Here is a 27690-nt window from a genome sequence, read left to right as displayed (position 1 = left end):
AGTCATCCAGCTGACTTTCATACTTAAGGTGGGACTAGAACTCACCATCTCCCAATTTCTAGCCCAGTGGTCGCCAACCAGCGGGCCGGGGACCACTGGTGGTACGTGAGAAAATTCTGGCGGTCTGCAGAGAAATGTCACCCCCAAAGCAATTAACCCAGGCTGCGCGGGAACACAAGGCTGCGCCGCCCATATGGCCTGCGGGAGCACAAGGCTTGCATCGCGAACACAAGGTAGTGAGGGGAGGAGGGAAAGGGCGGAGGAGGGGAACTTAACCCACGCGCCCAGCCTGACCACTGGGCTGCTTCTTTCTTCTGCTTTTGGGCTGCACGCAAGAAAAGCAGCCAAAGTCTTTCTCTCCCCCAAACTCCGCCAGAAATGAGTCTTTGGGACCTTGCAAGGCCTCTTGCTCCAAGAGGCTGCGCCAGCACAACAAGTCTCACAAAGACTCATTTCTGGCAGAGTTTGGGGGAGAGAAAGAGACTTCTGCTGCTTCTGCTGCTTTCCTTGCATGAAGCCAAAAGTCTCTCTCTCCCCCCCTGAGAATGGAGCTGGAGACGGTATCCTGCAACCCCAAATAAAGAATGATCGATCAGTAGGAAAACAGAATGGGCAATTTTCCTGCAGACTTTTTGGGGGATTTTCCCAGGGTGTCTGGTCCGCAGGATTTAAAATTATGAGTTTGGTGGTCCCTGAGGTCCAAAAGGTTGGCAGCCTCTGGTCTAGCCTGATGCCTTAGCTGGACACCAACCTTGCCTGGTTCTTTTATTATTGCATGAACTTGCCATATTCACCCCATATTTTTCTTGAAACTATTGGAAACAGCATTTGAATCATAGCCTGGTTGGAGAAGAATGATTGACATTTAGTCCATACATTGTCAAAAGAAGCATTAACATTTGGTACACAATTCAGATCAGCCCTTTTTTCTTTCTTTCTTAATTTCACACTCTCTGGGTTTCAAGGCTGACCCAGCATCTATGAACATCAATATGGCTTCTACAGCAAGAGATTTTTCTCTTCATTCGGAGGGTGGGTGGAAAGGCTGGGCGAAGTTTGCAAAAGTGCTTTTATTGAAATTTCCTCCCCACCAAAAGAAAAAAGGTGCATTTTAAAACACGAAAACCAAAACTGGGGGCTTCGTTAACAGATGAATATCAATTTCGCACGTGAAAGAGAGAAGAGACCGCCAGTGCTTGATAATAATTGTATTTCTTTACAAAATCAGCTCCGATGCATAAACGTGATTGTACATGACATTTACATTAGAAAAAAAAAGGGGGGTACAGCTGCTCAAAGCCTCTGGGTTGTGGTCGGGTTGTGGGGTTGTAGGCGCTCCGATCTCTTAACCAAACGTCGCCCCGCAGTTAGGACACGTCCGTTGTCTCAAGGCGAGGCAAAAGATGATCCCCACAGGGAAAAAAACGATGGCGCACAGGATGCCAAGGCAAGTGAAGGTGTCTTCCAGCACGCCAACCCTGCGAAAGGAAATCACACAACAGGAAGTAAGTAAGTTACTGCACACTGTGGTTAAACCAAAGGCGAATGAAACCCAGGAGTGGCGCACATTTAACAGGCAGTCCTCGACTTACAACAGTTCCATTTAGGTTCAAAGTTAGAACGGCACCAAAAACTGGGATTTAAGATAGTTTTTCACACCTACCACTGATTTATGCTCAGATCCTTGACAATGGACTCATACTTACGACCATCACGGTGTCCCAGATCATCACGGGACCTTCTGACAAAGTCCAAGCGGAAGCCAGATTCACTTAACGACCGGGTTAATTTAATCAACTGCGGTGATTCTTACACTTAACAACTGGGACGCTAAAGGTCATAAAATGGGGGCAGAACTGAAGGGGAAGTTCCCATAATCAAAGTCAGTGGGCAAAGCTGGGTTCACTTAAAGACTGTGTGATTTGCTTAGCGACCACGGCAAAAGATCTCAAAATTGGGGCAACCGACTTAACAACGGCCCAGAGGTTCCAGTCGTAACTGGACAACTAGCCATAATCTCTCTGCATTTTAAGTCTTGCAGAATTTTTTTTTTTACAACAAACAACACAAACATAAAATAATAAATAAAACCTTCTTTCCATTGTACAGTGTGTCGGTTGGTACATATCTTTTGTGCATAATATCAACAGTCTTTCCCTCTAAAGTTTAGATTAAAATTCATATTGTAAAAAACCTATCCATATCATGCTATCTCATTGTTAAATCATCATTAAACTTTAATTACAAATTTACTTCATCCTTTTCCAGCAAATTATAATTCTTTCCATAGTAATCAGTTATAACATATCATTTCATTGTATTATCTTTACTATTATATTTACATTGTGATAGGTTTCATTTCTCTATTTTCCTGTCTAGCTATTGATAAAATAAATCCCATATTTTATAACATTCTTTTTCTTCCTGCTCTCTAATTGTTAATGTCAATCTACCCATTTCGTCTTGCAGACATTTTCTTGACAAAAGATCACAGCTTCTTCCGTCGGTCGGCTAACGGGGAGCACCATAAAACTTTCCAATGAGAGAAAGGCTAATCTTAGCTAATACAGTAAGAATTAGCCAGGGAGGGAGGGGATAACCCAAATGACTTTCCCCGTGGTTTACAGTTGCTGCTCCCGAGGCCATCTAAAAATAGAGAATGAATGTTTACATTCAGGTTTGAAGCTAGGCTTGACCTCCCTGCTCAGAGTCACAGACATTGCAAATCTGCAAGGAAATCCCTTCTTTGGGGTTGAGTTCGTCCCTCGTGCACCACGATTTAATGATTTTGCCTTCTCTGGACCTCCTTCATATGCCTTCTCTGGACCTCCCTAAACATTCATTTAATTTAAAATTGAATTGTTTTCCGGAATTCCCTTGCTAGGATTCCAGAAAGCAATTAAAACTCCAGGGTTTGTTTGTTTTTGTAGGGGGGGAGAGTTTAAGTCTTTAGGGACAAGGTGAATTTGTGAGGTTTGGAAGTCAAACCAAATCCAGCCATTTTGTGACACTATCCAGATAAGTTGCTCCATTTAGCAAATAAATACAAGGTAGTCCTGGACTTACAACTTCTCATTTAGCAACTAAATGAGAAGTTGTAAGTCCAGGACTACCTTGTATTTATTTGCACCAAAAATAGTGACCTATGGCCTACACACATGACCGCTGCATTCCCTCCCCCCAGACACGTGACAAAAATTTGGCTCTCTGCAAACCATCATGTATTCACGATGGTTGCAACATCCTGTGGTCACGTGGTGGTCATTTGTGGCCTTCCCAGCTGGCTTCTGGAAAGCAAAGCCAATGGGGGCGAGAGCTGGATTCATTTAACGACTGTGGGTTTCCCACTTAACTGCAGCTATTCACTTCATCACCCTGGCCAAAAAAATAATAAAGGCCCGTAAAATTGGACTCCATTTGCTTCACAAGGGAAGGGAAGCTTAGTGTCATGCTCCGTCATAGTTTGAATCCGAGGAGGAAAATGAACAGCTGACAGAGTGTGGCTCCACTGGCTGTGGAGAAAACTGGGGAAGGGCAAAGTCCAGCTGGGCAGAGCAGGGGGAGGTAGAACAAGGGAGAGGGAGTTCGGAGGAAGACCCAGCCCCCCCCCCCTCTTCATCCTAGGGCACGCAAGGAGGAACGGAGAAAGGAGCAACATGGGTTGTGTGGCTTACAGGGGAGGAAAGGGCCCTGATTCCCTTCATTAGCCACAGCTGGGAATGATAGTTTAAAAGAGATGCAAGCTGAGTGCGACAGCTGCTGGGAACAAATGTGAGTTTATCTTGAGTTGACTTTGGTTATGTGCATTCCTGGTGTCTTCCCAACCGTGTTAAATCACTGCCATGCCTTCACGTCTGGAATTCTTACTCCTGGCCTGCCGGACTAATTATCTCATTTTGCCTTGATTGGACTTATAGTTACAGTTTGTGTTGACCACGTTTTGGACTTGATTCTCTGCAGCTAAAGGCTGTTCCTAGGAGAGTTTTTCTCCAGCCCAGAAGGTAACCAGGACATTGGGAGCAAAGTTGGAGCTAATAAAGGGATGCCTACTGATTATCTGACTGTGTTGCCTTTGTGCCACGCCCCTTTGGGTCATCACCCTTAGCATCGGAAATTTTGGTCCCAACCGTCTCGTTTCCTCCCACCCACCCAAAAAGGAAAATTACCTGCAAGCCGGGCAGCCACCCACAACTATGACAGATGTGGTAGGGGGCTGCTGGATTATTGTATACGTAGTATTGGGATAGTTGTGCGGCTGTGAACTAGCCGGAGCGGTATATCCTGGACAGAGAAACAAAACGGAGAGATAAATAAAACAATGTTTGTGGCTTCCAATTAACAGGACCATGGAAAATCTCCAGTGAGCCTCCACTGCCTATTTCACCCCTGGTGTAAAGTTTGCCCATGTACACCAACGGCACTACAGGTAATCCTCAACTCGCAACCGTTCCAAGTTACAACGGCACTGGGAAAAATGACTTATGACCGATTTTTAGGACCACTGCAGCATCCTCATGGTTATGGGATCCAAATTCGGCCACCGTCCCGGCCGGGATCACATTTGGCGACCTTCTGATAAACAAACTCAATGGGGAAATTGAGTTAGACTTGTGTAACAACCCTGTTACTAACTGAACAACTGCAGTGATCTACTTAACGACTGTGGCAAGAAAAGCCGTAAAATGGGGCCAAACTCACTTAACCAATGTCTCGCTTAGCAACATAAATTTTGGGTCTGTGATCGTAAGTCAAGGACTATCTGTACTAGGTAACTAGCGAGCTCATTCTCCTGTTAGAAGTAGGGACATCTCCTCCTCTGGTCAGTCAACGGTCAAGTCTTCATTTCACAGGTGGACTTGGTCCAAAGAGGATCAGGAACACCTGATGGCCAGAAGAAGCCACCGAGAAGAGCTGAGGTCCAAAGCTTGGGAGAACGTCACCACTGGTGTGAAAGATCTCCCACCAAACGTAAAATAATTGACCACCAGAGTCCTTTTGGAGCTTAAGCGAGCCCCCTTAACCAAGACCACAACTCCACTCAACACCACAAAAAGAATCCTCAAAGAATCTCCAACCCTTTTAAAGCTGAAGGCCCTCTGAGATGTTCTCGGTTGGCTCCATCTCCACGTGTCAACGGTATCCACTCAAATGGAGCTCAGAGAAATTCTTCTCAATGCCCCATAAATCATTGTTACTCACCCTAGTAACCCGGTCCTTCTGCTCTTCTATGAGTCAAGGCCTAATGACAGCCTTCTGGGGTTAATGATTAACTTCTCCAAACAGATCCTTGGCAGAACCAGAGCAGGGGGGAAAAATAGACCAGCCTTTTCCAAAACCTTGGGGCTCTCTGAGCTTTGTTTCTGGCAGATATTTCATTACACAAACTAGGTAACATGCTGGTCACTTGTCCCAAGCCAGATCAAAGAGCACCAAGGGCCCCTCATTTCAACCCTGAGCTACATATATTCTCCTTTATTGGTATTTTTCAAAACCAGACAAAGCTTTCAACCAAGGAAAAAGCCACATCTTTTCAGATGCACTCAAGTTAAGTGTTCTCCCGTTCATTACATCCATCTATCCTTATAAGCTCCGATGCAATTTTCTTGGTAGGGCTTTAAATGCAACAGACCAGCCCTCAAATGTGCAAATCATGGTTTCCACTCTAAAGGGAGGCACAAACCCAGTTTGTTGGGGGTTTAATCCACAAACCATAATAAAGCAAAGCCAGTGTGGTTGACGGACCAAACATTTCTGCGCCGGATAGAGAAGTTAACAAATAGCCCCACAATCAGAAGTCTGGTAAATCCTTTTCATATTTATTATTATGCCTTAATATTATTAGTAGTAGTAATAATAGTAATTATGCCTGGCTGGGGGATTCTGGGAGTTGAAGTCCACCCATCTTAAAAATTGCCAAGGTTGAGAAACACTCCATCAGTCACTACTGGCTGGCTTGCACAAGTTTTCAAACCATAACCCTGATTACATATTGGTTCTCTGGTAATAATGATGATTTATTAATAATTTCTGCCTTATGGAGAGGCCAGGATTTTTCCTTTTAAGGCTCCATGTATCTTTGCCAGCCAGGCGATGTAAAAAATACAGATGATCACCAGTCTTTGCACGCTACACTGGCCGAATTCAAACCTTACACTAAACCAGGAGCAAATTGCAAGATATTCTAAACCTTCCTCTTCCTGCATCACCATTATGGCTCCTAATGAAAAAAAAAAGTAATTTTTGTTCTCATTTTCAAAAGCGAAAACTGAATTCAAAGGCTGGTTTTTACCGAAGGAAGTGATTACAAAACAAAAAAAAAGAGAGGCCCTTGAAAGTTTCAAATGAATCATCACAGATTCAACCATGTCACCCAAGGTTTTTTCTTTTCTTTTCAAATGTGCAAATCCAAAAGGCCTCTGAAATCACTTCTGCCTGGTCAGCAGAACTCAGGTTCCCCAATTCTTAGACGAAACAAAACAATAACAATGGGTTCCTTGGTGAGGAAGGAAGAAAACCAAAAAAAACTTTGGTAGAAGTTTTTGGAGAAAAAAAAATTCCTCCTCCCAAACCAGCCAGCTGCTTTCCATCTGAGTCCTTCCTTCCTTCCTTCCTTCCTTCCTTCCTTCCTTCCTTCCCAACAAACTCTGTCCTTCCTTCCCTTCCACCTCCCTCCCTCCCAACTCCTTCCTTCCTTCCTTCCTCCCCTAACAAACTCCTTCCTTCCGTCCCTCCCTCCCTAACAAACTCCTTCCTTCCTAACAAATTCCTTCCTTCCGTCCCTCCCTCCCTAACAAACTCCTTCCTTCCTTCCTTCTTTCCTTCCCACCTTCCTCCCTCCCAACTCATTCCTTCCTTCCTAACAAATTCCTTCCTTCCTTCTTTCCTTCCTCCTCCCTCCCTAGCTCCTTCTTTCCTTCATTCCTTCCCACCTCCCTCCCAACTTCGTAACAAATTCCTTCCTTCCAATTTTTCCTCCCTCCCTCCCTAACAAACTCCTTCCTTTGTTCCTAATTCCTTCCTCCCTCCCTCCCTCCCTCCTTCTTTCCTTCCTAACAAACTCCTTCCTTCCTTCCTAATTCCTTCCTTCCACCTCCCTCCTTCCTTCCTTCCCTTCCACCTCCCTCCTTCCCTCCTTCCTTCCTTCCTTCCTTCCTAACATTCCTAATTCCCTCCTTCCTTCCCTTCCACCTCCCTCCCTCCTTCCTTCTTTCCTTCCTTCCTAACCAATTCCTTCCTTCCCATTTTTCCTTCCTTCCCATTTTTCCTTCCTTCCCTTCCTTCCCCCTTTCTAACTCCTCCCTCCCTCCCTCCTAACCAACTCCTTCCTTCCTTCGCCCCCCTTCTCCACCCCTCTTCACCAACAGGGCGCCCCCTCCCCAGGTATATATCCTGACCCTAATCCCCAACCCCATCGGGCGGGCCGCTGAAGCCGGCCAAGGCAAGTCCAGGCTTGGAGAAGAGGAGGAGGAGGAGGGCGGTGGCCTTCACCCCAGTTGGGCTTCCCCTCCTCCAGCTGGCAAGCCCGGAAAGCCACTCTCTCTCCCCCCCGTCCCCCAAAGGTGAGAAACCCCAGGTAAGCCTCCCCTCCCCACGCCCGGGGAGGCGCTCTGCCCGCGCTCAGAGGCACTCTTTTCCCCAGGCAGCCCCTTCTCTTCTTCCAAGGGGGAGGGGGATCCCGCCCGGGAAAACCCACCTCCCCTCCCACCTTCGCCCCCCTATAGCCTCACCTGGCCCGGTGGTCCCCGGGGGGAACGGGTAGGGCGGCGCCGGCGGGATGGTCCCGTAGGTATGGGGTGCATAGTTGCCCGGCACCGGCCCGTAAGGGCTGTAAGGCGGCGGCCGGTCCTGCAGCAGCGGCTTGCCGTCCATGGCGGTGGGGGGTCGTCGGACCGGAGAGAAGCCTGGAGCGGGGATTCCTTTTTGGGGGTGCTGGGGGGGCGGGGGAAGGAGGCTCGCTCGGCTCCTTCAAGGAGAAGGCAGCAGCAATTGCGCCCAGAGCCGGCGGGGCATATGGGGCGGAGGGAGGGGGGAGAAGACGTGGGGGGCAACCCGGGGTCGCCCCGGAGGAAGCTCCGCGCGGAGAGTCCCCGCAGCAGGAGCAGCAGCAACGCAAACGCTTCGTGCCTGAGGGCGGCGGCGGCGACTCAGCCCGGTCACAAGACTGGCGGGTCACGTGACTTCGGCCTGATTGCAACACTCCGTCTCCCCCCCCCGTTTCTCTCTCTCCTCCTCCTCTTGCCCCGCCCCGCCCCGCCGGTGAAGGAGAGGGGAGGGACGGAGGGGGGGGAAACCCTCTCTTAAAGGGGACGCGACATGAAATACGATTTGATTTGATTTGATTTATTTGATTTTTTATTTTTATTTTATTTTATTTTATTTTTATTTTATTTTTATTTTTTTTTTTTTTTTTTTATTTTATTTTATTTTATTTTATTTTATTTTATTATTTATTTTATTTTATTTTATTATTTATTTTTTATTTTATTTTATTTTATTTTATTATTTTATTTTATTTTATTTTATTTTATTTTATTTTATTTATTTTATTATTTTATTTTATTTTATTTTATTTTTATTATTATTTTATTTTATTTTATTTTATTTTATTTTATTTTATTTTATTTTATTTTATTTTATTTTATTTTATTTTATTATTATATTATTATATTATATTATTATGACTGTGTTCTTCCCTGCCCAGTCAAAAATGCCCCCCCAGGGAGGCTTCCCTAAGGCCCAAAAGGCCCAAAAATGGGGGGGGGGGTTTGCTGCAAAAAAAAAAGCCAAGCCCACCCATTCATGTGGCCACGCCCACAGAACCAGCTGTTAAAAAATTTGAATCCCACCCCAGTAGGATCACCCAACAGGGAGCCACAGCAGAGGGGCCCAAAGAGCCGCATGCGGCTCCAGAGCCGCGGGGTTGCCGACACCCCAGTTTAGTGCAAGGGATCTTCATACTTGGCAAGTTTAAGACTTTGTGGACTTCAATTTTATAGGATATGGGATTTATTTTATCAATGGTTAGATAAAAAGACATGGTAAAGAAATAGATTAGTAAGCTTTACAATAAAAGTTAATAGATTGATATAGAATACAATATAAAATATTGGATGAATGTATAAGATGAAATCATAATGAAAATTAGAATATCTCATATAAAATGATGGAAAAATAGTCAAATGAATGTTTAATCATTGATATTGCATAAGCACAAGCTAGATTGATAAGGTGAGAATTTATATAACTTGTGAGTAATGGTAAAAAAAGGATTGCACAAAAGATTGTAACCAACTGACACACTGTGTGTATATAATTGAAAGAGGGTTTTATGTTTTTATGTTTTGTTTGTATGTTTGTTGTAAAAAATAAAAACTTTGTTTAAAAAAAAAAAAAGACTTTGTGGACTTCAACTCCCCGAGCTCACATGACTGGAGGAGGAGTTCTGGGAGTTGGAAGTCCACAAGTCTTTTTTTAAAGCTGTCAAGTTTGAAGACCTCTGGTTTCAGGGCAATGTGTGAATGCAGTTTATTTATTTATTTTATTTATTTGTCAATAGCTTACAAGATAATAAACATAAGGATAAATACAGGAAATGGGTACGAATAATTGGGGACAATAAGACAGGGATGGTAGGCACGATTGTGCACTTATGCTGAGCTTATTAATTAATTAATTAATTAATTAGTTTATTTATTTATTTTATTGAATTTATATTGCCGCCTATTCAGCCATGGCGACTGGAGGCGGCTTACAGAATGTAAAGCCATATTTAAAATAAAATAAAAAAACAATAAAAACTAACAAAAAGAATCAAATAAATGAATCAAGTACAATAGAACAAAATCTGGAAAAATAAATAAATAAAAAATTATGGGTAATCCGCGGCCTGTGATTTAGCACGTTGGCGCAACCCCAGCCAGTTTTAACTTATGGAAGTAGACCACCCTTGAACAAACCGGGGTTTGGTATCCCTGGTGAAGCCATAAACTCTGTATTTATCCCAGGAGCAAACAGAAGAAGAATGCTGTTTCATTAAGGCTTGAATCTTCCTGTTCCAAAGAAGGGGAGGGGACCCCCCACCAAAAAAACCACAAAAAACCCAAATTGCAGAAGAACCTGCCACGGACCCTCCTTCCCCACGACCAGCCGACCCGCGTCTTGCCAGGGCTCTTCCGCGAGGCGTGACGTCACGGCCAAGCGAGCAACTCGCTTCCATCCGCCCGCAAAGAAGAGGGCGGGGCGAATAGAACGCCGTGTAACCATCTGATTCTCCCGCCGGCCAATCGGAGCCGAGGCCTCCGTGCTGCCAGCCAATAGGGCAGGCCGCCACTTCAAGCGCGGGGCGGGGGGGGTGGGAAGAGGAGGAGTTATATTTCCTTATGTGTTGTTGCTTTTGCTGCGCGCTTCTCCTCCGGGCGCCGTTGCAGTGCCGGTTGCGGAAGAGGCGAAGCTAAAGCAAATCGGAGGCTCAGGTAGACCCCAAAAAAAGAGAGAGAGAGAGAAAGAGAGACGGCCGGGCTCTAGAAGGAAAAAAAAAAAAGAGGGACGGAAATGCAGCCTTTGATCCTTGAAAAGATTCCCTCCTTCCCCCCCCCCCAAAAAAACCCCTCCTTGGCTCAGATAGGCAATTAAATTAAATTAAATTACTGTATAGTGCAGTGTTGGTGCGGTGTGGGGTTTTTTTGAAGTGGAGTGTGAAGGATGTGCGTTGCGTGTATTTTCATGGTCATGATGTGCGCTGAAGATGGTGTTTGTACGAGGTGCAATGACAATAAAGTAAATCTAAACTAAATCTAAATTATTATTATTTTTTTCAAAAATCAGGGTCTCTTTGGGCCGCTTTGCAATGGACGTTGCCTTCCCCTCCCCAAGGCTGCCTCGGTTTTTGCAGGGCGTGTTATAAAAGAGTAGGGACAGGTGGTTGACCTTAAGATTATTTTGTATTTCATTGTATTTTATTCCGCCTTTGTCATTTTGCTCTCCTCCCACCACTTTCCCTCTTCATTTCCCGACCCTTTTCTGACAATGGTACAATCGCAGATGTGAAATGAGTAACCGTTAAATCAAATCATATAAGTGAACGTATTTACTTCTATCTAGGACATAGGCCATGCCATTTGCTTTGGCTTCCTATAACTCTATTCCATTTAAAGGAAGTTCTTCAAAAGGTGGGTTTTTGTGATCATTGAATATCGGTTGGGTTAATAACGAATAAGTAGTTGTAAAAAAGATCAGCTCAGAAGAAAATAAAATGCAAATCATATGGTAGAAATTTTTTATAAATGGTTTATTAGGTTATATTTTTGGACAGGACCTCTTCTCTTAAAATATTAACAGAATTGATAATGGTCTGAGAATCAGTTATGGAATGGAATGGGATGGAATAGGGAATAAAATAAGGAATGGAATAGAAGAGAATAGGGAATAAAATAGGGAATGGAGTGGAATGGAATAAAATAGGGAATGGAGTGGAATGGAATAGAATAGAATAGGGAATAAAATAAGGAATGGAATAGAAGAGATTAGGGAATAAAATAGGGAATGGAATAGAATAGAATAAGGGAATAAAATAGGGAATGGAATGGAAGAGAATAGGGAATAAGGGAATAAAATAGGGAATGGAATGGAGTAGAATAGAATAGGGAATAAAATAGGGAATGGAATGGAAGAGGATAGAATTCTTTTATTGGCCAAGTGTGATTGGACACACAAGGAATTTGTCTTCGGTGCAAATGCTCTCCCTGTCCATAAAAGAAAAATATGCCTCTCCCTCCTTGCCTCCCACCCACCCTCATCTGAACCCCCAAAACCCCTTTACAATGACTGGCTTTCGTTGAAAAGGCTCCAGCTGCTTCTCTGGGAGTGCCATCCTGGCTTTGGTTTATTCTGGAGTCAGTCCAGTTGCATTCAAGGGGAAGGAAGGGATGGGCGGGGCCCTAGATCCGGCTTTCCTGTAAATGCGATTAAAAAAAAAAAAGAATCTAATCCAGAGTGCAGCTTGGATCCTGAATAGAGAGAGAGAGAGGGTTGCCAAGGTGATAAAACAATGTTTTAACAGATAATAAATGAGTGTTACTTAAGAAATCGCGGAGGGCTTTCATTGTGTTCCATTCTGTTGACCTGTACAAGCTGACTTGGTGGAAAGCCCTGCTATTTAACTCCCATGGAGATCTTTGTTATGTAAAGTATTCTGGCCCAGGCCTTAATGGCCCACCCATTAACAAAGGTGGGGGTGAGTTTCTGCTCTTGAGTTTCTACTCTTTTTAGGGGAAATATTCTGCCTTTTTAATATTTCCTAGGATATTTCAATTTTCTAGGAGAGGGGTGGGTGCTAACTTCCTACAGTAGCATAAGGTTGAACCATGAGGTCCTTGGTGCTCTCTGAGCTTGGTGGTTTTCTTGCAGACCTTTCGCGACCCAACTAGATAACATCATCAGTACTAGAAAGGAGTGCGAGGAGGAGGAGGAGGAGGAGGAGGAGGAAGACTATGAGGTCCTTGGTGCTCTCTGGGCTTGGTGGTTTTCTTGCAGACGTTTCATGACCCAATTAAGTAACATCATCAGTGCTTCAAGGAAGTGAGGTTATTCTCTGTTTATATACAAAGCTTGCCTTGTCAGTATCTGCACGCGTGTTCGTGCTGGTTGCTTGATTATATTATTGTTTATTATTTCAATAAAGGAGAATATTTGTAACTCGGGGTTGAAAGAGGGTCTAGGGTTTTCTTGCAGATGTTTCACTACCCATACTAGGTAGCATCCATTTTAATGTTGTGTAGTATTTATCTGAGTCCGTGGTTCCCTGGTTGGAGTCTTGATTGTTGGTCAGGTATTAACCTTGATGTTAATCTCTGTTTATGTGGGTGCTGAGTGCTGGAAAGGAGGCCTTTTGGCCTTTTTTATTTGCTTTTTTGCTTTTTTTAACAGTGTGTAAACATCATTTAACTCTCTGTACCTGTTGATGGCTGATTTGTCTGAGGTTTCCAAGAATCTGCTAGCTTTTTTTTTGGACTTGACTTCGTCTGCAATGTTCACAGTTTCTTGGCTGAAATGAGAGTGAAGTCTTTCTACGTGTCATGCAATTAAAGGGTAAATCCCCCTTACCCACCTCTGCCCCTTGTATTTTGCAGCCATGAGCGGCTCCCAGTCGCTCCTGTGGGCTGTGGATATTTTTGGAAGAGTGTACACCTTATCCACCACCGGCCAGTACTGGGAGCTGTGCAAGGATGGAGAACTGGAAGTGAAGCGAGTTTCGGCCGTCAAACAATGCTGTTGGGGGCTCGCTTGCGATCATCAGATCTACGTTTACGTCCACTCCAGCGACGTCCCCATCCGATTCAAAGAGGAAACCTATGAGAATCAGGTACGGAGAGCACAGAGACCCAGAAGGGTTCTCAGGGGTCATCCAACCCAACCCTTTTTTGTGCTCAGTGCAGACTCTGCTAAAGGATTTTCGAGCCTCCGGCTGGAAGATCTCCTCTGTTTAGGAGAATTTCCACTTCAAGTGGCAGCCTGTTCCCCTGGTTGATGGCTCGTAGAGTCAGAAAGTAGCCTCTAAATCGGAGGTCCCCCAAACTTGACAACTTTTAAGACTTGTGGACTTCAACTCCCAGAATTCTCCAGCCGCACGTGGCTCTAGAGCCGTGGGTTGCCAACACCCAGCAGAGCCCATCGCCCCCAGCCTGGGAATAGCGTCCTGAGTACATCCGGGGTGAGGGTGGGGGCGTGGGGGGAAAAGGATGAGGTCATTTGGGATGCGTGACTGTTTCTTCTTTTGCCCCCCTCCCCTTCCCTGCCAGCGCTGGAACCCGGTGGTGGGCTTTTGCAACAGTCTGCTGCCCAGCGACCGCTGGCCATGGAGTGACGTGAGTGGGCTGAAGCACCAGCAGCTGGAAAGCTTTGCGCTGCCCTCTCCTCACTGGGAGTGGGAGTCTGACTGGTACGTGGATGAAAATTTTGGAGGGGAAGCCACAGAGAAAGGGGTAGGTGAACCGTATGGGATCCGCCGTCTCGGGGGAAAGCCGCGTTAAAAGGGAATGTGGGCCTGAGAAAGTTAGATCTGTTCCACTGGTTGATTGTCCACACTAACTTCTCCTTAGTTCCAGGTTGCTTCCACCCACTGCTTCTTGTTCCTGCCTTCAGGTGCTTTGGAGAATAGCTTGACTCCCACTTCTTTGGGGCAGCCCCTCAAATACTGGAAGACTGTTTTAACAACAAACATAGACAAATACAAACATAAAACAACAAAACAAAACCACCTTTCAATTGTACAGTGTGTCAGTTGGTACATAATTCTTGTGCGCAATATAGTCTTTCCTTCAATTTAAATTTACATTATAAATAATGTAAATTATTTATATTTATATAAAATTTTATATATATATAAAACCCATTAATCAACTGTCCATATCATCTTACATAATTATTACACCATCATTAGATCTTAGTTTCAAATCCACATTATCCTTTAGAGCAAATCTCAGTTCTTAACCAATTTTAATTTATATTAAAAGTCATTCTGTAATAGTCAATTATAACATAACATTACTGTTAAATTATACTTCCAATTTTCCAAAGGTGGGTGGGGGGGTTAACCTATTTTCCAAAGCACCTGTGGGCAGGACAAGAAACAATGGATGGGAACTAACCAAGGAGAGAAGCAACCTAGAAATAAAGGGGAAAAAAATTCATGACAGTTAGAAAAGTAAATCAACTTGCCTCCAGAAATTGGGGATGCTCCGTCACTGGAGGTTTTTAAGAAGAAGTCCCTTGTCTGAAATGGTCTAGGGCAGTGGTGGCTAACCTTTTTTGGGCTCACGTGCCAGCACCCAGAAAGCAATGCGTGCCCCCCCACCCCCTATGCATGCACACATAATCCCCACCCCACCACTCCCTTACCTGCACTGCACCTCACAGCTGATTTTCAGCCGGTTTGAGGCCTTTTGGCCTCCCAAAGGCTTGAGGAAGGCTTCTGTGGGCTTTGCAGGCCGAAAACTAGGCCCGTTTTGTCACTTCCGGTATTTTCAGAAAAACAGGAAGTGATGAAACGGGCCTAGTTTTCGGCCTGCAGAAGCCTTCCTCAAGTCTTTGAGAGGGCCGACAAAGGCTTCAAACCGGCCGAAAATCCGCTGTGAAGCAAGCGCATGCCCAGTAAGGTAAGTTTGCCTGCAGCTCGCGTGCCGGCACAAATGGCACTGCGTGCTACCTGTGGCACGCGTGCCATAGGTTCGCCATCACAGGTCTTAGGGTCTCCTGCTTAAGCTGGGGGTTGGACTAGAAGACCTTCAAGACCCCTTCCAGCTCTATTCTGATTGATTGAAAATTAGATCAGGGTCTAAATACCGCTGATAATGTGAATTGTGGGGAAAATGTGACTCCTTTTTCATTTCCCAGTACACAGGTAGTCCTCGACTTACAGCCAACTGTTCATTTAGTGACCATTCGAACTGAAAAAAGCTAACTTAGGACCGTTTTTTTCATATTTACCACCTTTGGAGCATTCCCATGGTCCCATAATCAAAATTCAGGTGCTTGGCAGCTGACTTGTATTTGTGATGGTTGCAACATCCCAGGGTCATGTGTTGATCCCCTTTTGCGACCTACCCACAAGCGAAGTCAATGGGGGAGCCAGAGTCACTTAACAACCGGGTCACTAACTTTTAACAACTGCAAGGATTCCCTTAACAACTGTGGCAAGAAAGGTTGTAAAATGGAGCAAAATTCGCTTAACAACTGTCTCACTTATCAACAGAAACGTTGGGCTCAAAATTTTGGGCTCAGTTGTGGTTGTAAGTCAAGAACTACATATATTAATCAAGAATTGCTGGGGGGAAATGCTATTTTCTATGCTCATCTCACTGATCATGTCAATTGCTGGGAAATGCAGGTGTTTCTTTTTGTTCCCTGTACTAATAAGACATTTAATAATAAATTTCTGGGAAAGTGCCCTTGTCCCTTCTCACAAAATTATCCAAAGCTTTAACAAGCCTATTTTGTAAATCCAATTTAGAAAAATGACATGGGTTATTGTCTTAATTTGTTATTTGTATATCCCTTTTAAGACATCCTTTTTTTTGCTGACTATGGTTTGATCAAAGAGGCTTTTCGCTCCTCTTTCAGAGCTCAAAAAATTGCTGCAGGCTGCTGTCTGATTGTCTCCTGACAAGGAGCCGCTGTCTGGAGCAGTTGTGGGCAATCTCATGTCCTCTACTTGTCCGGAGAGGAATTATAAAGAACCAGACTACTCATTGGTTCTTCCTTTCCTTTTTGCTCTGGGTTTGTTTGTTTGTTGGTTGGTTGGTTGGTTGGTTTGTTTTTTGAGAATCTGTCTTCAAGTTGCCACCCAGCCCCCCACCCCCGAAGTCCAGCTGCGTACCAAGATTTCTCATTTTTGGCAGAAGACGCACAACTCTCTCTGGTTCAGTTTTTCTAATCCTTGGGGGAAGGAAAGGAAGTCCTTATTGTCTACATCAAGGGTCTTCACACTGGGCAAATTTAAGACTTGTGAACTTCAACTCCCCGAATTCCTGAGCTAACATGACTGGAGGAGGAATTCTGGGAATTTGAGCTCGATTGTGGTTGTAAGCCAAGGACTGCCTGTACTTTGAGCTCTTTGCAGCCTTGACACATACACACACAGGTTCATCATGTTCTACCTCGGTCACTTTGTTCTTCTTTTGAAGGGCTGGACTTACGCCATTGACTTCCCGGCTACGTACACCAAGGACAAGCGATGGAATTCCTGTGTCCGACGAAGAAGGTGGATTCGGTACAGAAGGTACAAAGCACGGGACACCTGGGCAAAGGTGTGTGCTTCTCTCTCTCTCTCTCTCCTCTCCTCTCCTCTCTCTCCTCTCTCTCCTCTTCCTCTTTCTTCTCTCTCTCTCTCTCTCTCTCTCTCTCTTCCTCCCCTCTCCCTCTCCTCTCTCCCTCTCTCTCCCTCTCCTCTCTCTCCCTCTCCTCTCTCTCCTCTCTCTCCTCTTCTCTCCTCTCCTCTCTCTCTCTCTCCTCTCTCTCTCTCTCTCCCTCTCTTCTCTCTCTCCTCTCTCTCTCCCTCTCTCTCTCTCTCTCTCCCTCTCTCTCTCTCCTCTCTCTCTCTCTCTCTCTCCTCTCTCCTCTCTCTCCTCTCTCTCCTCTCTCTTTCTCTCTCTCTCTCTCTCTCTCTCCTCTCTCTCTCTCTCTCTCTCTCTCTCCCTCTCTCTCTCTCTCTCCCCCCCTCTCATTTTAGAAGGTACTGTGGGCTTCAAAAATTTTAGCAAAGGGTTCTGTGCCTGGTTGCTGGGTGGGCGTGGCCATGGTGGGCGTGGCCTAGTCGGCCTCCTGCACCATGGCACTGGGGGGGGGGGGTGTTTTCTCCCTCCCCGGGCTCCGGAGGTTTTTCTCGAGCCTCCGGGAGGGCCAAGATGTCCTCCCCTGGGTTCCGGAGACCCTTTGGAGGCCTTCGGGAGTTTCTGGGCGGCTCGTTTTCACCCTCCCTGAGACTCTGCGCAGGCCCTGTACCTACCTGGCCGTGTGGGGACTCCTGGGAGGGGCGGGGTGGGGTGGGCGGGGCCAGCGGGTGGGGTGGGCGGGGCCAGCGGGTGGGGTGGGCGGGGCCAGCCAGCGGGTGGGATTTCCTGGTTCGCCAAACTGCGCAGCCTCCTAGCTAAAAGATCGCCCGAAGCTGTGGTAGCGCACCCCTGACTGTGAGGTTTCCAGAGTAGAGGCTGTCCCATCAGGTGGAGTTGAGAGCAAGGATGTGAAGCCTGAATGTGTTGTTACTTCTGGCCTTCAGAAGTAGCAGAGTAACTCCCAAGTCTCTTTCCTTTCTTTCTTTTTTGAGGTAGATTCCGCCCCATCAAGACCTAAAGCAGTTACCCGATCCTTTTAATGACATCTCCGTGGGAGGCTGGGAGATCACCGATGAACCTCCGGGCCGACTCTCAGTCTGGACGGTCACTCTGCAAGGCAAAGTAATGTCCCCTCATCGCTCCTTAATTATGTCTACGCGCTATGTGGAAATTCCTCCCCTCCCCCCCCTTTCCTCTTATATAACTATTTATTTTCTCTTATTTATTTTTCTCTTATTTTTTTATTGTTTTTATTTTTTGTTTTAAATATGGTTTTACCTTGTGTAAGCCACCTCGAGTCGCCACGGGGGAATTAGGCGGCAAGATAAATAAAATAAATAAATAAAATAAATAAATAAGAATGAAAGGCAGGCAAAGGGAGTTCAGAAGGAGCTCTAAACTTCTAGATTTTGCTCCAGCCAGAAGGTAACCTGGACATTGGGGGCAAAGTTGGAGATAATAAAGGGACTATTACCGTATTTATCGGCGTATAACACGCACTTTTTTCCCCCTGAAAATAGGGGGCAAATGATGTATGCGTGTTATACGCCGATATAATGTTAAGAAGCCTTCGGTGAATGCTGCTGGGATCGGGGATCAAGGACACAAATGAAAGAAGGGGAGGGAGGAAGCAACCGAAGCCTGTCCTTCTCTCTGGGTCAGCTCTCTCAGTCGCTCTCTCGCTCCTCCACCAGCACAGGAAGAAACTGCTTCAAAGAAGCGGGGGGCTTTTCCTGTCGCCGCAGCTTCCCTGAAGCGTCCGTTTCTCCCCACCCCACCCCGTCCGCCCGCCCGCCCGCAGTGCTCCGTTCTGCCTGCCTGCCTGCCTTCGTTAATGGTTGAATCGGAACAGCTTCGGCTGAGTAAAAGAGGCAAATAGTTATTATTCTCAGCCGAAGCTGCTCCCAAACAACCAGAAACTAAGGCAGGCAGGCAGGCAGGCAGAATGGGACACTGTGGATTGAAGCGCGCGGGTGGGAGTGGGGGTGAAACGGGCGCTGGAATAGCTGCGGCGACAGGAAAAGCCCCCCTTCTTTGAAGCAGTTTCTTCCTTGGATGGTGGAGCAGCGAGAGAGCGAACTCTCCTTCTCTTCTCTTTCCCCGTCCTTGCAAAAATTTTCTGCTTGAAACCGGTCCCTGGTACAAAAAAGGTTGGGGACCACTGATTTACCTTATAAGTGGTAATAATATTAATAAAAAAAAAGTTCTGAGCTACCCTTATTTTGCTTCAAAGTTTTTATTTAGAAATTTAATTTTTTTTCCTGAAATTTCCCTCTTAAAATGAAGATGCGTGTTATACGCCTGTGCGTGTTATACGCCGATAAATACGGTAATTGCTTATCTGACTGGGTTGCCTTTGTGCCACGCCCTGGGTCATCACACGGAGGAAATGAAGGCCATCTGAGAACCATCAACGTAATGAAATTTACTAAATGAACTTTAGGACAGTAATATCAAGAAGGGCCTGCAGTTTTTGATCCCTGGTGCAAGATAAGAAGTCACTTAAATCCTCTCTCTCTCTCTCTCTCTTAAGTGTACATAAATGTTTGCTTCCTTCTGAGCAACCGTGCCTGAAAAACGGCTTTTGTCTTCCTAGATCTGGTATCGGAGCGATGTCACTCATCACAATCCTGAAGGATCTTCCTGGACCTTAATCCCTGCTCCGGGCGAAGCCATACAGATCAGCTGTGGACCGTACGATCTCCTCTGGGCCACCTGCTGGGAAGGGCAGGCGATCGTGAGAGAAGGGATCGACCGAAACAACCCCCAGGGTAGGTTCATTGGTGGCCCAAGGAAGTTGCTTCTCCGCTGTGGAGTTTGGGCCATTCCTTCTACTGATTTCTGTCTCTTCTCTCTGGGCAGGAACGTCATGGACAATTGTGGATCCACCGGTTGCCGAGAATGGGATCTCCCACGTGTCTGTCGGGGTGAATGTGGTCTGGGCGGTCACGAAAGACAGAAAAGTGAGTGGCCTTTGGAGCTGTATGGGTTGACTTAAGTTGCTCGTCCTGTTGATTGTAGGAGAATTTTAAAAGGCCGATGTTTTATCAGCTACAAAGGTTTACCTGAATAAAGACGGCCCGTTATCTGCTGAACAAAACTCCACATTGGTGACAGGAAGGGCATCTGGCCATCCAAACACTCTGCTTAGCTCTATTCAGTTGCCCGGACCACCCCGTAAGGGATTATGGGGTCGTTAAATGATGAAGAAGAAAAAGAAGAGGAAGGAGGAGGAAGAAGAAGAGGAGGTGGAGGAGGGGAAGAAGAAAGGAGGAGGAGGAAGGGAGAAGAAGAGGAGGAAGAAGGAGAAGGGAAGAAGAAGGAAGGAGGAGGAAGGAAGAAGAAGAAGAAGAAGAAGAAGAAGAAGAAGAAGAAGAAGAAGAAGAAGAAGAAGAAGAAGAAGAAGAAGAAGAAGAAGAAGAAGAAGAAGAAGAAAGAAGAAGAAAAATGAGACTATTGCTGTTCCTTATAACATTATCCCGATATCAGGATTTTAAGGAGCTCATTTGGGTGGCAGGTGGAGAGTAACCCCAAACCTCTGTCCCTGACGCTTTTTGGTGCAAAATATATCAAATATAAGGCAAGTAATTGCCTGAGGCTTTTTCTCATCTAGGTCTGGTTCAGGCGTGGCGTGAACTCCTACAATCCTTGTGGCACCAGCTGGATCGAGATGATTGGTGAAATGCAGATGGTGGACGTGGGCTTAAATGACCAGGTGAGTCTCTTGGGAAAAACTTGGTTGAGGCCATTGGGTGGAAAGAGAGAAAAGAACGGAAGAGATTACAAGTCAAGGGATGGGGAGAGAGAAATTTGGCAAAGAAGTAACTGAAAACTCAACTGCGTGTTGCTTCATTTGTACATACTGGTAGTTAAGCTAAGCATTTTTGCAGTTTCCACACTCTGGTCATGTCTGCATCCCAACAGCATCTTCCAGGAGAAAGCAAAGGGTGGACAATGTCATGGTTGGATATCCCAGCTCCTTCTAGAGGGCAGATGTGATTCTTCCTGTTTATCTCGTCCCTCTCCTCCCCTGCTTCCTATTTTATATTTCCTTCTCTCTCTTCTCCTTCCTATTTTATATTTCCTTCTCTCTCCTCTCCTCCTTCTTGTTTTATATTTCCTTCTCTCCTCTCCTCCTTCTTGTTTTATATTTCCTTCTCTCCTCTCCTCCTTATTTTATATTTCCTTCTCTCCTCTCCTCCTTCTTGTTTTATATTTCCTTCTCTCCTCTCCTCCTTCTTGTTTTATATTTCCTTCTCTCCTCCCCTCCTCATTTTATATTTCCTTCTCTCCTCCTTGTTTTATATCTCTTTCTCTCTCCTCTCCTCCTTCCTTCTTGTTTTATATCTCTTTCTCCTCTCCTCCTTCCTTCTTGTTTTATATTTCCTTCTCCTCCCCTCCTTTTATCTCCCTCTCCTTTCTCCCCCTTTTATCTTCCCTCCCCTTCCTTTCATATCCATGCCTCCCCTTCCCTTCCGACACAGGTTTGGGGGATCAGCTGTGAGGACCGAGCAATCTACTTCCGTCAAGGCGTCACACCAAGCGAGCTGAGCGGGAAAATGTGGAAAGCCATTGCCTGCAACCGAGAGAGCGACCGATCTCAAACCGGCAGCTCTACCAGCCTCCTTAGGTAAGTAACCGTTATCCAAAGCGGAAGGAAGGAAGGAAGGAAGGAAGGAAGGAAAGGAAGGAAAGAAGGAAGGGGAAGGAAGGAAGGAAGGAAGGGCAATAGCCCTTAGATTTATATACCGCTTCCCAGTACTTTCCAGCCCTCTCTAAGCGGTTTACAGAGTCAGCCTCTTGCCCCCAACAATCTGGCTCCTCATTTTACCCACCCTGGAAAGGATGGAAGGCTGAGTCAACCTTGAGCCTGGTGAGATTCGAACTGCCAAATTGCAGGCAGCTGGCAGTCAGCAGAAGGAGCCTGCAGTACCGCACTCTCACCACTGCACCACCGAGGCTCATAATGGGGAGAGTAAGATCTGTTTTTCCCTCTTGCATCTCCAGTGCTGGATGCTTCTTTACGGACGACATCAAAGAACAAAACGCCTCCGTCTTTCAGAGTGATGGAGAGTCAGAATCCCATCTGAACGATGCTCCTCTTCCTGGACTGGATCCAGAGGCCCCTGACAGTCCCCATCCGGTCCCGGAGCTGGATATGGACCCATTAGCCACCGTTCTGGAGGAAGCCGCTGCCGGGTCAGATAGAGACCACCAAGCTGGTCCAGATAAGCCTCCTTCCAATCTGGACTCGCTTCCTCCCAAGCCTCAGTGGACCAACATCGACCTGAAAGAAGCCAGCAGGATGTCCAAAGCGACTGTGCTCCAAGCCAAGACCCCCAGTTTGTCTTCCTTCTTACCGGCTGCGGTCGAAGATCATTTTGTGACCGACGATCTCCCACTCTGGATTTGGGTCTCCAGCAGAGGCTGCCTTGTGGATTCCCAGAGCCCGCTGAAATGGTTCACGGCTCAGTCAGGTGGGTGGTGTAGCTGTTGTGGTTAGCCGGCAGCAGGTGAGGATGGTGGAGGAGAGCGAGGACTCAGATGAGGGGCCGGGACCATCAGGGAGTGGATTGTTGCCTTCAGGGATTGTGGGGGCTGGCAGCAGCGATGAGGAGGTTCCCGAGGAGCCTGTGCCAAGTGCTTGTGAGCGCAGGATGATTCGTAGAAGAGAATAGCTGGAGCAGCACAGGCGACTCGGGAGTAAGGATACAATGTAATGGCCCCTCCCTCTAGGGAATATAAGCCTGGTTTCAAAAGGTTTTTTACCTTTGCAAAAGACAAAAACGTTCGAAGGACTCAGCTTTGTGATTAGAGACGAAGGTTTATCTGAAGAATTCTGTCAAAGTTTTTCTAGTTAGACTAATTGGCTACAAGCCCCCTTTTATCTACAAAGAAGTTTATTTGTAGATTAAAGCTGTGACAGTTTGAGTTACTGTGTTTGCTCAGAACAGTAGCCTTAGCCATTAGACTTCGTAGCGCTTTTACAGCCCTAAGTGGTTTAAAGAGTCAGCCTATGGACACCCCCAATAATCCGGGTCCTCGTTTCGCTGACCTCGGAAGGATGGAAGGCTGAGTGAACCTTGAGCTGGTCAGGATCGAACTCTTTGACAGTGGGTAGAATTAGCCTGCAGTACTGCAGTTCTGCATTAAAAGGGACGCGGTAGCTCAGGGGCCAAGACGCTGAGCTTGTCGATCAGAAAGGTCGGCAGTTCGAATCCCTAGCGCCACGGAACGGAGCGAGCTCCTGTTACTTGTTCCAGTTTCTGCCAACCTAGCAGTTCGAAAGCATGTAAAAAAATGCAAGTAGGAAAATAGGGGCCCCTTTGATGGGAAGGGAACAGCGTTCCTCCAGGCGCCTTCGGCGTTTAGCCATGCCGGCCACATGACCACGGAGACGTTTTCGGACAGCGCTGGCTCTTCTTTGGTTTTGTAATGGAGATGAGCACTGGCGCCCCCTAGAGCTGGAAACGACTAGCACGGATGTGCAAGGGGAACTTTGACCTTTACTTACTGCATTCTAACCACTGCACCATGGATGGATGGATGGATGGATGGAAGGAAGGAAGGAAGGAAGGAAAGGAAGGAAGGAAGGAAAGGAAGAGCAATAGACTTATATACACTTTTTTACAGCCTTCTCTAAGAGATTTAGAGTGTCAGCCTTTTGCCCCCAACGCTCTCGTTTTACTGACCTCGGAAGCACAGAAGGCTGAGTCAACCTTGAGCCGGTCACGATCGAACTCCTGGCAACGAGCAGAGTCAGCCTGCAATACTGCATTCTAACCACTAATGTAATTGTAATGTACCCGTCGTCAATCAGTTTTTTCCAGGACCTTCATAAATGGTTGAAAGTTGAGAACTATTTTATTTTTATTTATTTTTTTGCTTGTTTTTTTTTTAAATCCTTGTTACCCTCTGCCACTCAAGAATTGTTTGGAGTGGAGCAGGATAGAAATGCCAACAATGCTTTAAAAACTGTGTGGAAGGGAAGAATCGAAAGGAAATGCTTGATGGGGAATTCTCTTTTTTTTTTTTTATAGCTTTAACCTCCTGCGCTCATTCCTTGGCACTTTCCCTCAGCCCCAGCCATACTGCCCAATGGAGGAAGCAGATCGTCCGCCAGCTGTCGGAAAGGACCCACCGAGAGTTGGACAACTTCAGACATTATGAACAAGCGGTGGAGCAAGTAAAGTGGGGAAAAGGGAGAGGGTGTGATGGGGTTTTGTGGCGATTCTACCATCAAAAGTTTGGAACCAAAAAGTCTTCAAAGGAGAGAATCAGATTTGGGCTAGTGGTTAAGGCACCAAGCTAGAAACTGGGAGATGGTGAGTTCTAGTCTTACTTTAGGCATGAAAGCCAGCTGGAGGACTTTGGGCCAATCACTAGGAGACTGTGAGTTCTAGTCTTACCTTAGGCATGAAAGCCAGCTGGAGGACTTTGGGCCAATCACTAGGAGACTGTGAGTTCTAGTCTTACCTTAGGCATGAAAGCCAGCTGGAGGACTTTGGGCCAATCACTAGGAGACTGTGAGTTCTAGTCTTACTTTAGGCATGAAAGCCAGCTGGAGGACTTTGGGCCAATCACTAGGAGACTGTGAGTTCTAGTCTTACCTTAGGCATGAAAGCCAGCTGGAGGACTTTGGGCCAATCACTAGGAGACTGTGAGTTCTAGTCTTACCTTAGGCATGAAAGCCAGCTGGAGGACTTTGGGCCAATCACTAGGAGACTGTGAGTTCTAGTCTTACCTTAGGCATGAAAGCCAGCTGGAGGACTTTGGGCCAATCGCTAGGAGACTGTGAGTTCTAGTCTTACTTTAGGCATGAAAGCCAGCTGGGTGATTTTGGGCCAATCACCAGGAGACTGTGAGTTCTAGTCCTGCCTTAGGCCCAAAAATCAACTAGGCGATTTTGGGCAAATCGCCAGGAGACGGAGAGTTCTAGTTGCACCTTAAGTATGAAGGCCAATGGGGTGACTTTGGGCCAGTCCCTCTTGTTTCTCAGCCTGACCCACCTTGCAGGGTTGTTGTGGAGAAAATAGAAGGAGGAAAATGTTTTGAATACATTCATTACTTTGAGTTATTTGTAAAAATAATAAAGGTGGGATACCAATAAAAATAAATCAATAAACGAGAGTCCCGTGTTCCTTCCCCCCTCCCCCACCCCATCATTTTGTCTTGGATCTTTAAAATGCTTCCTCCTCCTATATAGAATTAATCCAAGAAACTAGATTGAATAGTGATCATTCATATTATTTCTGTAATATTTAACATAGTAATGTTCCACCTATTCATTCTCCAATGTTGACATAATAATAATACAACATACCAGTCATAATATTCACTTATTTCTTTTAACATATCTTCTTTATTTTGTTTCCCTGTTTCTAACTTCCATTTTTATTGTTTAACCATTGATAAAATAGAACCCATACCATATAGTATTCAGTTTGCTCTTTCTCCTTAATTGCTAGCGTTAATATATTCCTTTCTGCACATTCTAATATTTTCCTAATCACATTCTTATGTGTAGGTTATTTCTTCACTCTTCCAATTTTTGTGCAAATACCATTCTGGCAGCGGTTCAAATATGAATAACTAAATAGGCATTTTCCTTACTCTATTTTTCGGGTAGTCTCCCCAATAGAAATATTTCTGGTTTTGAATCAATATGTTGTTTTGTCATAGCTGATTCTGATGGAATGATGGAATTTTGCCTCTTCCAGTCCGTCTGGGTGAAAACCGGAAGTTTACAGTGGTGGAGGAGTTGGAAGCCCTACCGTTGGGTGGACGTGCAGGTGGCCCTGGAACAATTCACTGCGAACGACGGGACGCGGGACAGCATTCTCTTTGTCTACTACACGCACAATGAGGAAAAGAAGGTAGGAGTGTCCGAGCCGCGGGGGGTTGAATTCGCACCCAGTTCCTGACTCCAATTTGACACAAAAAATGCAGGTGGTCGTCGACTTACAATCCCAGTTGGGAGCAGAACTGCCACGGCAAAGCCAAGCGGCCATTGAGTGAGTTGGCACATGAGCTCGCTTATTTGATGGGCTGTTTGGACATTGTTGTTAAGAGAATCGCTTCCGTTGTTAAATGAATCGTGCTGTCATTCAGCTTCTTCCATGGACTTGGCTGGTTGGAAGCTAGCTGGGAAGGTTTAAGAGATTCACAGGGTTTGGAAGGGACCTTGTAAGGTCAGTGGTGGCTAACCTTTTTGGGCTCCTGTGCCAAAAATTATGTGTGTGCTTGCACGCTCGCATGCCAGCACCCAGAAGGCAATGCACACACCACCACCTTACCTGCACTGCGCCTCCCAGCCTTTTTCAGCCTGCCAGAGGTTTGAGGGAAGCCTTTGCAGGCCGAAAAATGGGCCGTTGTCACTTCCAGTATTTCCGGAAATACAGGAAGTGACGAAACGGGCCTATTTTTCGGCCTGCAAAACCTGCAGAGGCTTCCCTCAAGGCCCGAAAATCAGCTGGGAGACCGCGCGCATGCGCAGTGAGGTAAGTTTGCCTAGGGCTCACGTGCCCGCACAAATGGCTCTGCGTGCCACCGGTGGCACTTGTGCCAAAGGTTCGCCATCATGGGTGTAGGTCATCTAGTCCAACCCCCTCCCCATCCAAGGTTGCAGAGGGTGATCCTGTCACACACACACACACACACACACACACACCAGGCATGCTGCAACGGTTGAAAATTCATGTTAATAGGAGCAGAACATTTTTATCGTTTCCCCTGCTTGTAAATTTTCCTATTTCTGTTCTGAAAAATTAAGTAGGGATGGAATGAAGAAGATCCCGAAGCAATGGGACTAGGGGTCAACGGCGAATTAAAACGGTCTCCGAAATTTTGCAAATGAAAAGAAAAAGGAAACTTTGATTCTGTTTTTGCTGATTAGATAAGTTTATTGCTATAGAAATGGTGGTGCAAAAGTGAAAAGTTTGAGAATGGGATGTTGTTACCTTCTACTGTGCTAAAGAGAGTTGGAAGTCGGTGCCTTTTTCTTTCCTTTTCCCTCTTTACTCCATGTTTTCTCTTTTTCCCTCCCCCTTCCTAGTTTTCTATTTCTTTTTAAAATTTCGTAAGTTTATATATTGATAAACTAATAAAAATGTGTGAAAAATGTCTCAGAAACAAACAGCCAGCACTCTTGAAACGTGCACATTTCAGAAGATAAATCACTTCTCAAATGTAATTTCAAAAAGAATCCACTGGAGAGCAATATTACCAAGCAGAAACCTTGCAATCTGCAAAATGAGGCATGTGACACCATTTTAGCCCCTTCGTTTATTCTTCATCGGGTACCAAAGAACACATCCATGTTGTTCCTACGGCAACCACAGGAAAGGGTTTTTCTCCCTGCATTTTCTCAGGTATCTTTCTTTCTCACTTCTAGCCTACGGCTTGGATAGTTCCCCCATCCAATCTTTAGCCAAGTTAAATTCTACTTAGCCGCTAGAGAAAGACCATTTGGGAACCCTGGTGAAGTGTGAAACTTTTTTTTTGCTTTCAGACCTAAAGTAGCATTTTTCAACCATGGCAATAAAAGATGTTGAGACTCTAGAAAGAATGCAGAGAAGAGCAACCTAACCAAGATGGTTAGGGGACTGGAGGCTAAAACGTAAGAAGAATGGTTGCAGGAATTGGGCCTGGCTAGTCTAGTGAAAGGAAGGACCAGGGGAGACAGGATAGCAGCCTTCCAATATTTGAGGGGCTGCCCCAGAGAGGAGGAAGTGATTCAAGCTATTTTCTAAAGCATCCGAAGGCCAGACAAGGAATAATGGATGGAAACTAATCAAGGAGAGATTCAACCTGGAAATAAGGAGAAACTTTCTGACAGTGAGAACAATCAACCCATGGAACAGAA

The 27690-nt window shown here is 45.8% G+C and overlaps 2 protein-coding genes across 2 annotated transcripts in view; one reads left to right on the top strand and one right to left on the bottom strand.

The window, feature by feature from the left end:
• Positions 1-1193: 1193 nt before the first annotated feature.
• On the bottom strand, positions 1194-8174 carry BRI3 (brain protein I3). Its single transcript, XM_087942196.1, has 3 exons — positions 7728-8174; positions 4167-4281; positions 1194-1478 (listed from the first exon to the last, which is right to left on the bottom strand). Exons 1-3 carry the CDS (start codon positions 7867-7869, stop codon positions 1346-1348), a joined length of 390 nt encoding a protein of 129 aa, XP_087798322.1. The 5' UTR covers positions 7870-8174; the 3' UTR covers positions 1194-1345.
• A 2217-nt stretch (positions 8175-10391) lies between these two features.
• Positions 10392-27690, top strand: part of TECPR1 (tectonin beta-propeller repeat containing 1) — a 35110-nt gene continuing 17811 nt past the window's right edge. Inside the window, 12 exon segments of the mRNA XM_087942193.1 lie at positions 10392-10472; positions 13128-13360; positions 13797-13979; positions 16680-16802; positions 17823-17948; positions 19423-19597; positions 19689-19789; positions 20440-20541; positions 21311-21456; positions 21834-22303; positions 23867-24012; positions 25547-25702. Of these exon segments, the coding sequence (XP_087798319.1) occupies positions 13130-13360; positions 13797-13979; positions 16680-16802; positions 17823-17948; positions 19423-19597; positions 19689-19789; positions 20440-20541; positions 21311-21456; positions 21834-22303; positions 23867-24012; positions 25547-25702 (1959 nt within the window). The 5' untranslated portion in view covers positions 10392-10472; positions 13128-13129.

This window comes from Notechis scutatus, chromosome 12 (genome assembly GCF_049901735.1).
Source record: "Notechis scutatus isolate UNSWTSFEM ecotype Mainland chromosome 12, rNotScu1.2, whole genome shotgun sequence".
NCBI lineage: Eukaryota > Metazoa > Chordata > Lepidosauria > Squamata > Elapidae > Notechis > Notechis scutatus.
Note: the sequence above shows the minus strand (reverse complement) of the source record. Positions and strands in the feature narration are given on the sequence as shown.

What these genes read in the sequence shown, in the direction of transcription:
- BRI3 (XM_087942196.1), bottom strand. Translation starts at nt 7,869, where the DNA reads ATGGACGGCAAGCCGCTGCTGCAGGACCGGCCGCCGCCTTACAGCCCT. An exon ending in CCCGGGGACCACCGGGCCAG is followed by an intron (nt 4,282 to 7,727) that starts GTGAGGCTATAG and finishes TTCTCTGTCCAG; the next exon opens with GATATACCGCTCCGGCTAGT. An exon ending in GGTGGCTGCCCGGCTTGCAG is followed by an intron (nt 1,479 to 4,166) that starts GTAATTTTCCTT and finishes TTCCTTTCGCAG; the next exon opens with GGTTGGCGTGCTGGAAGACA.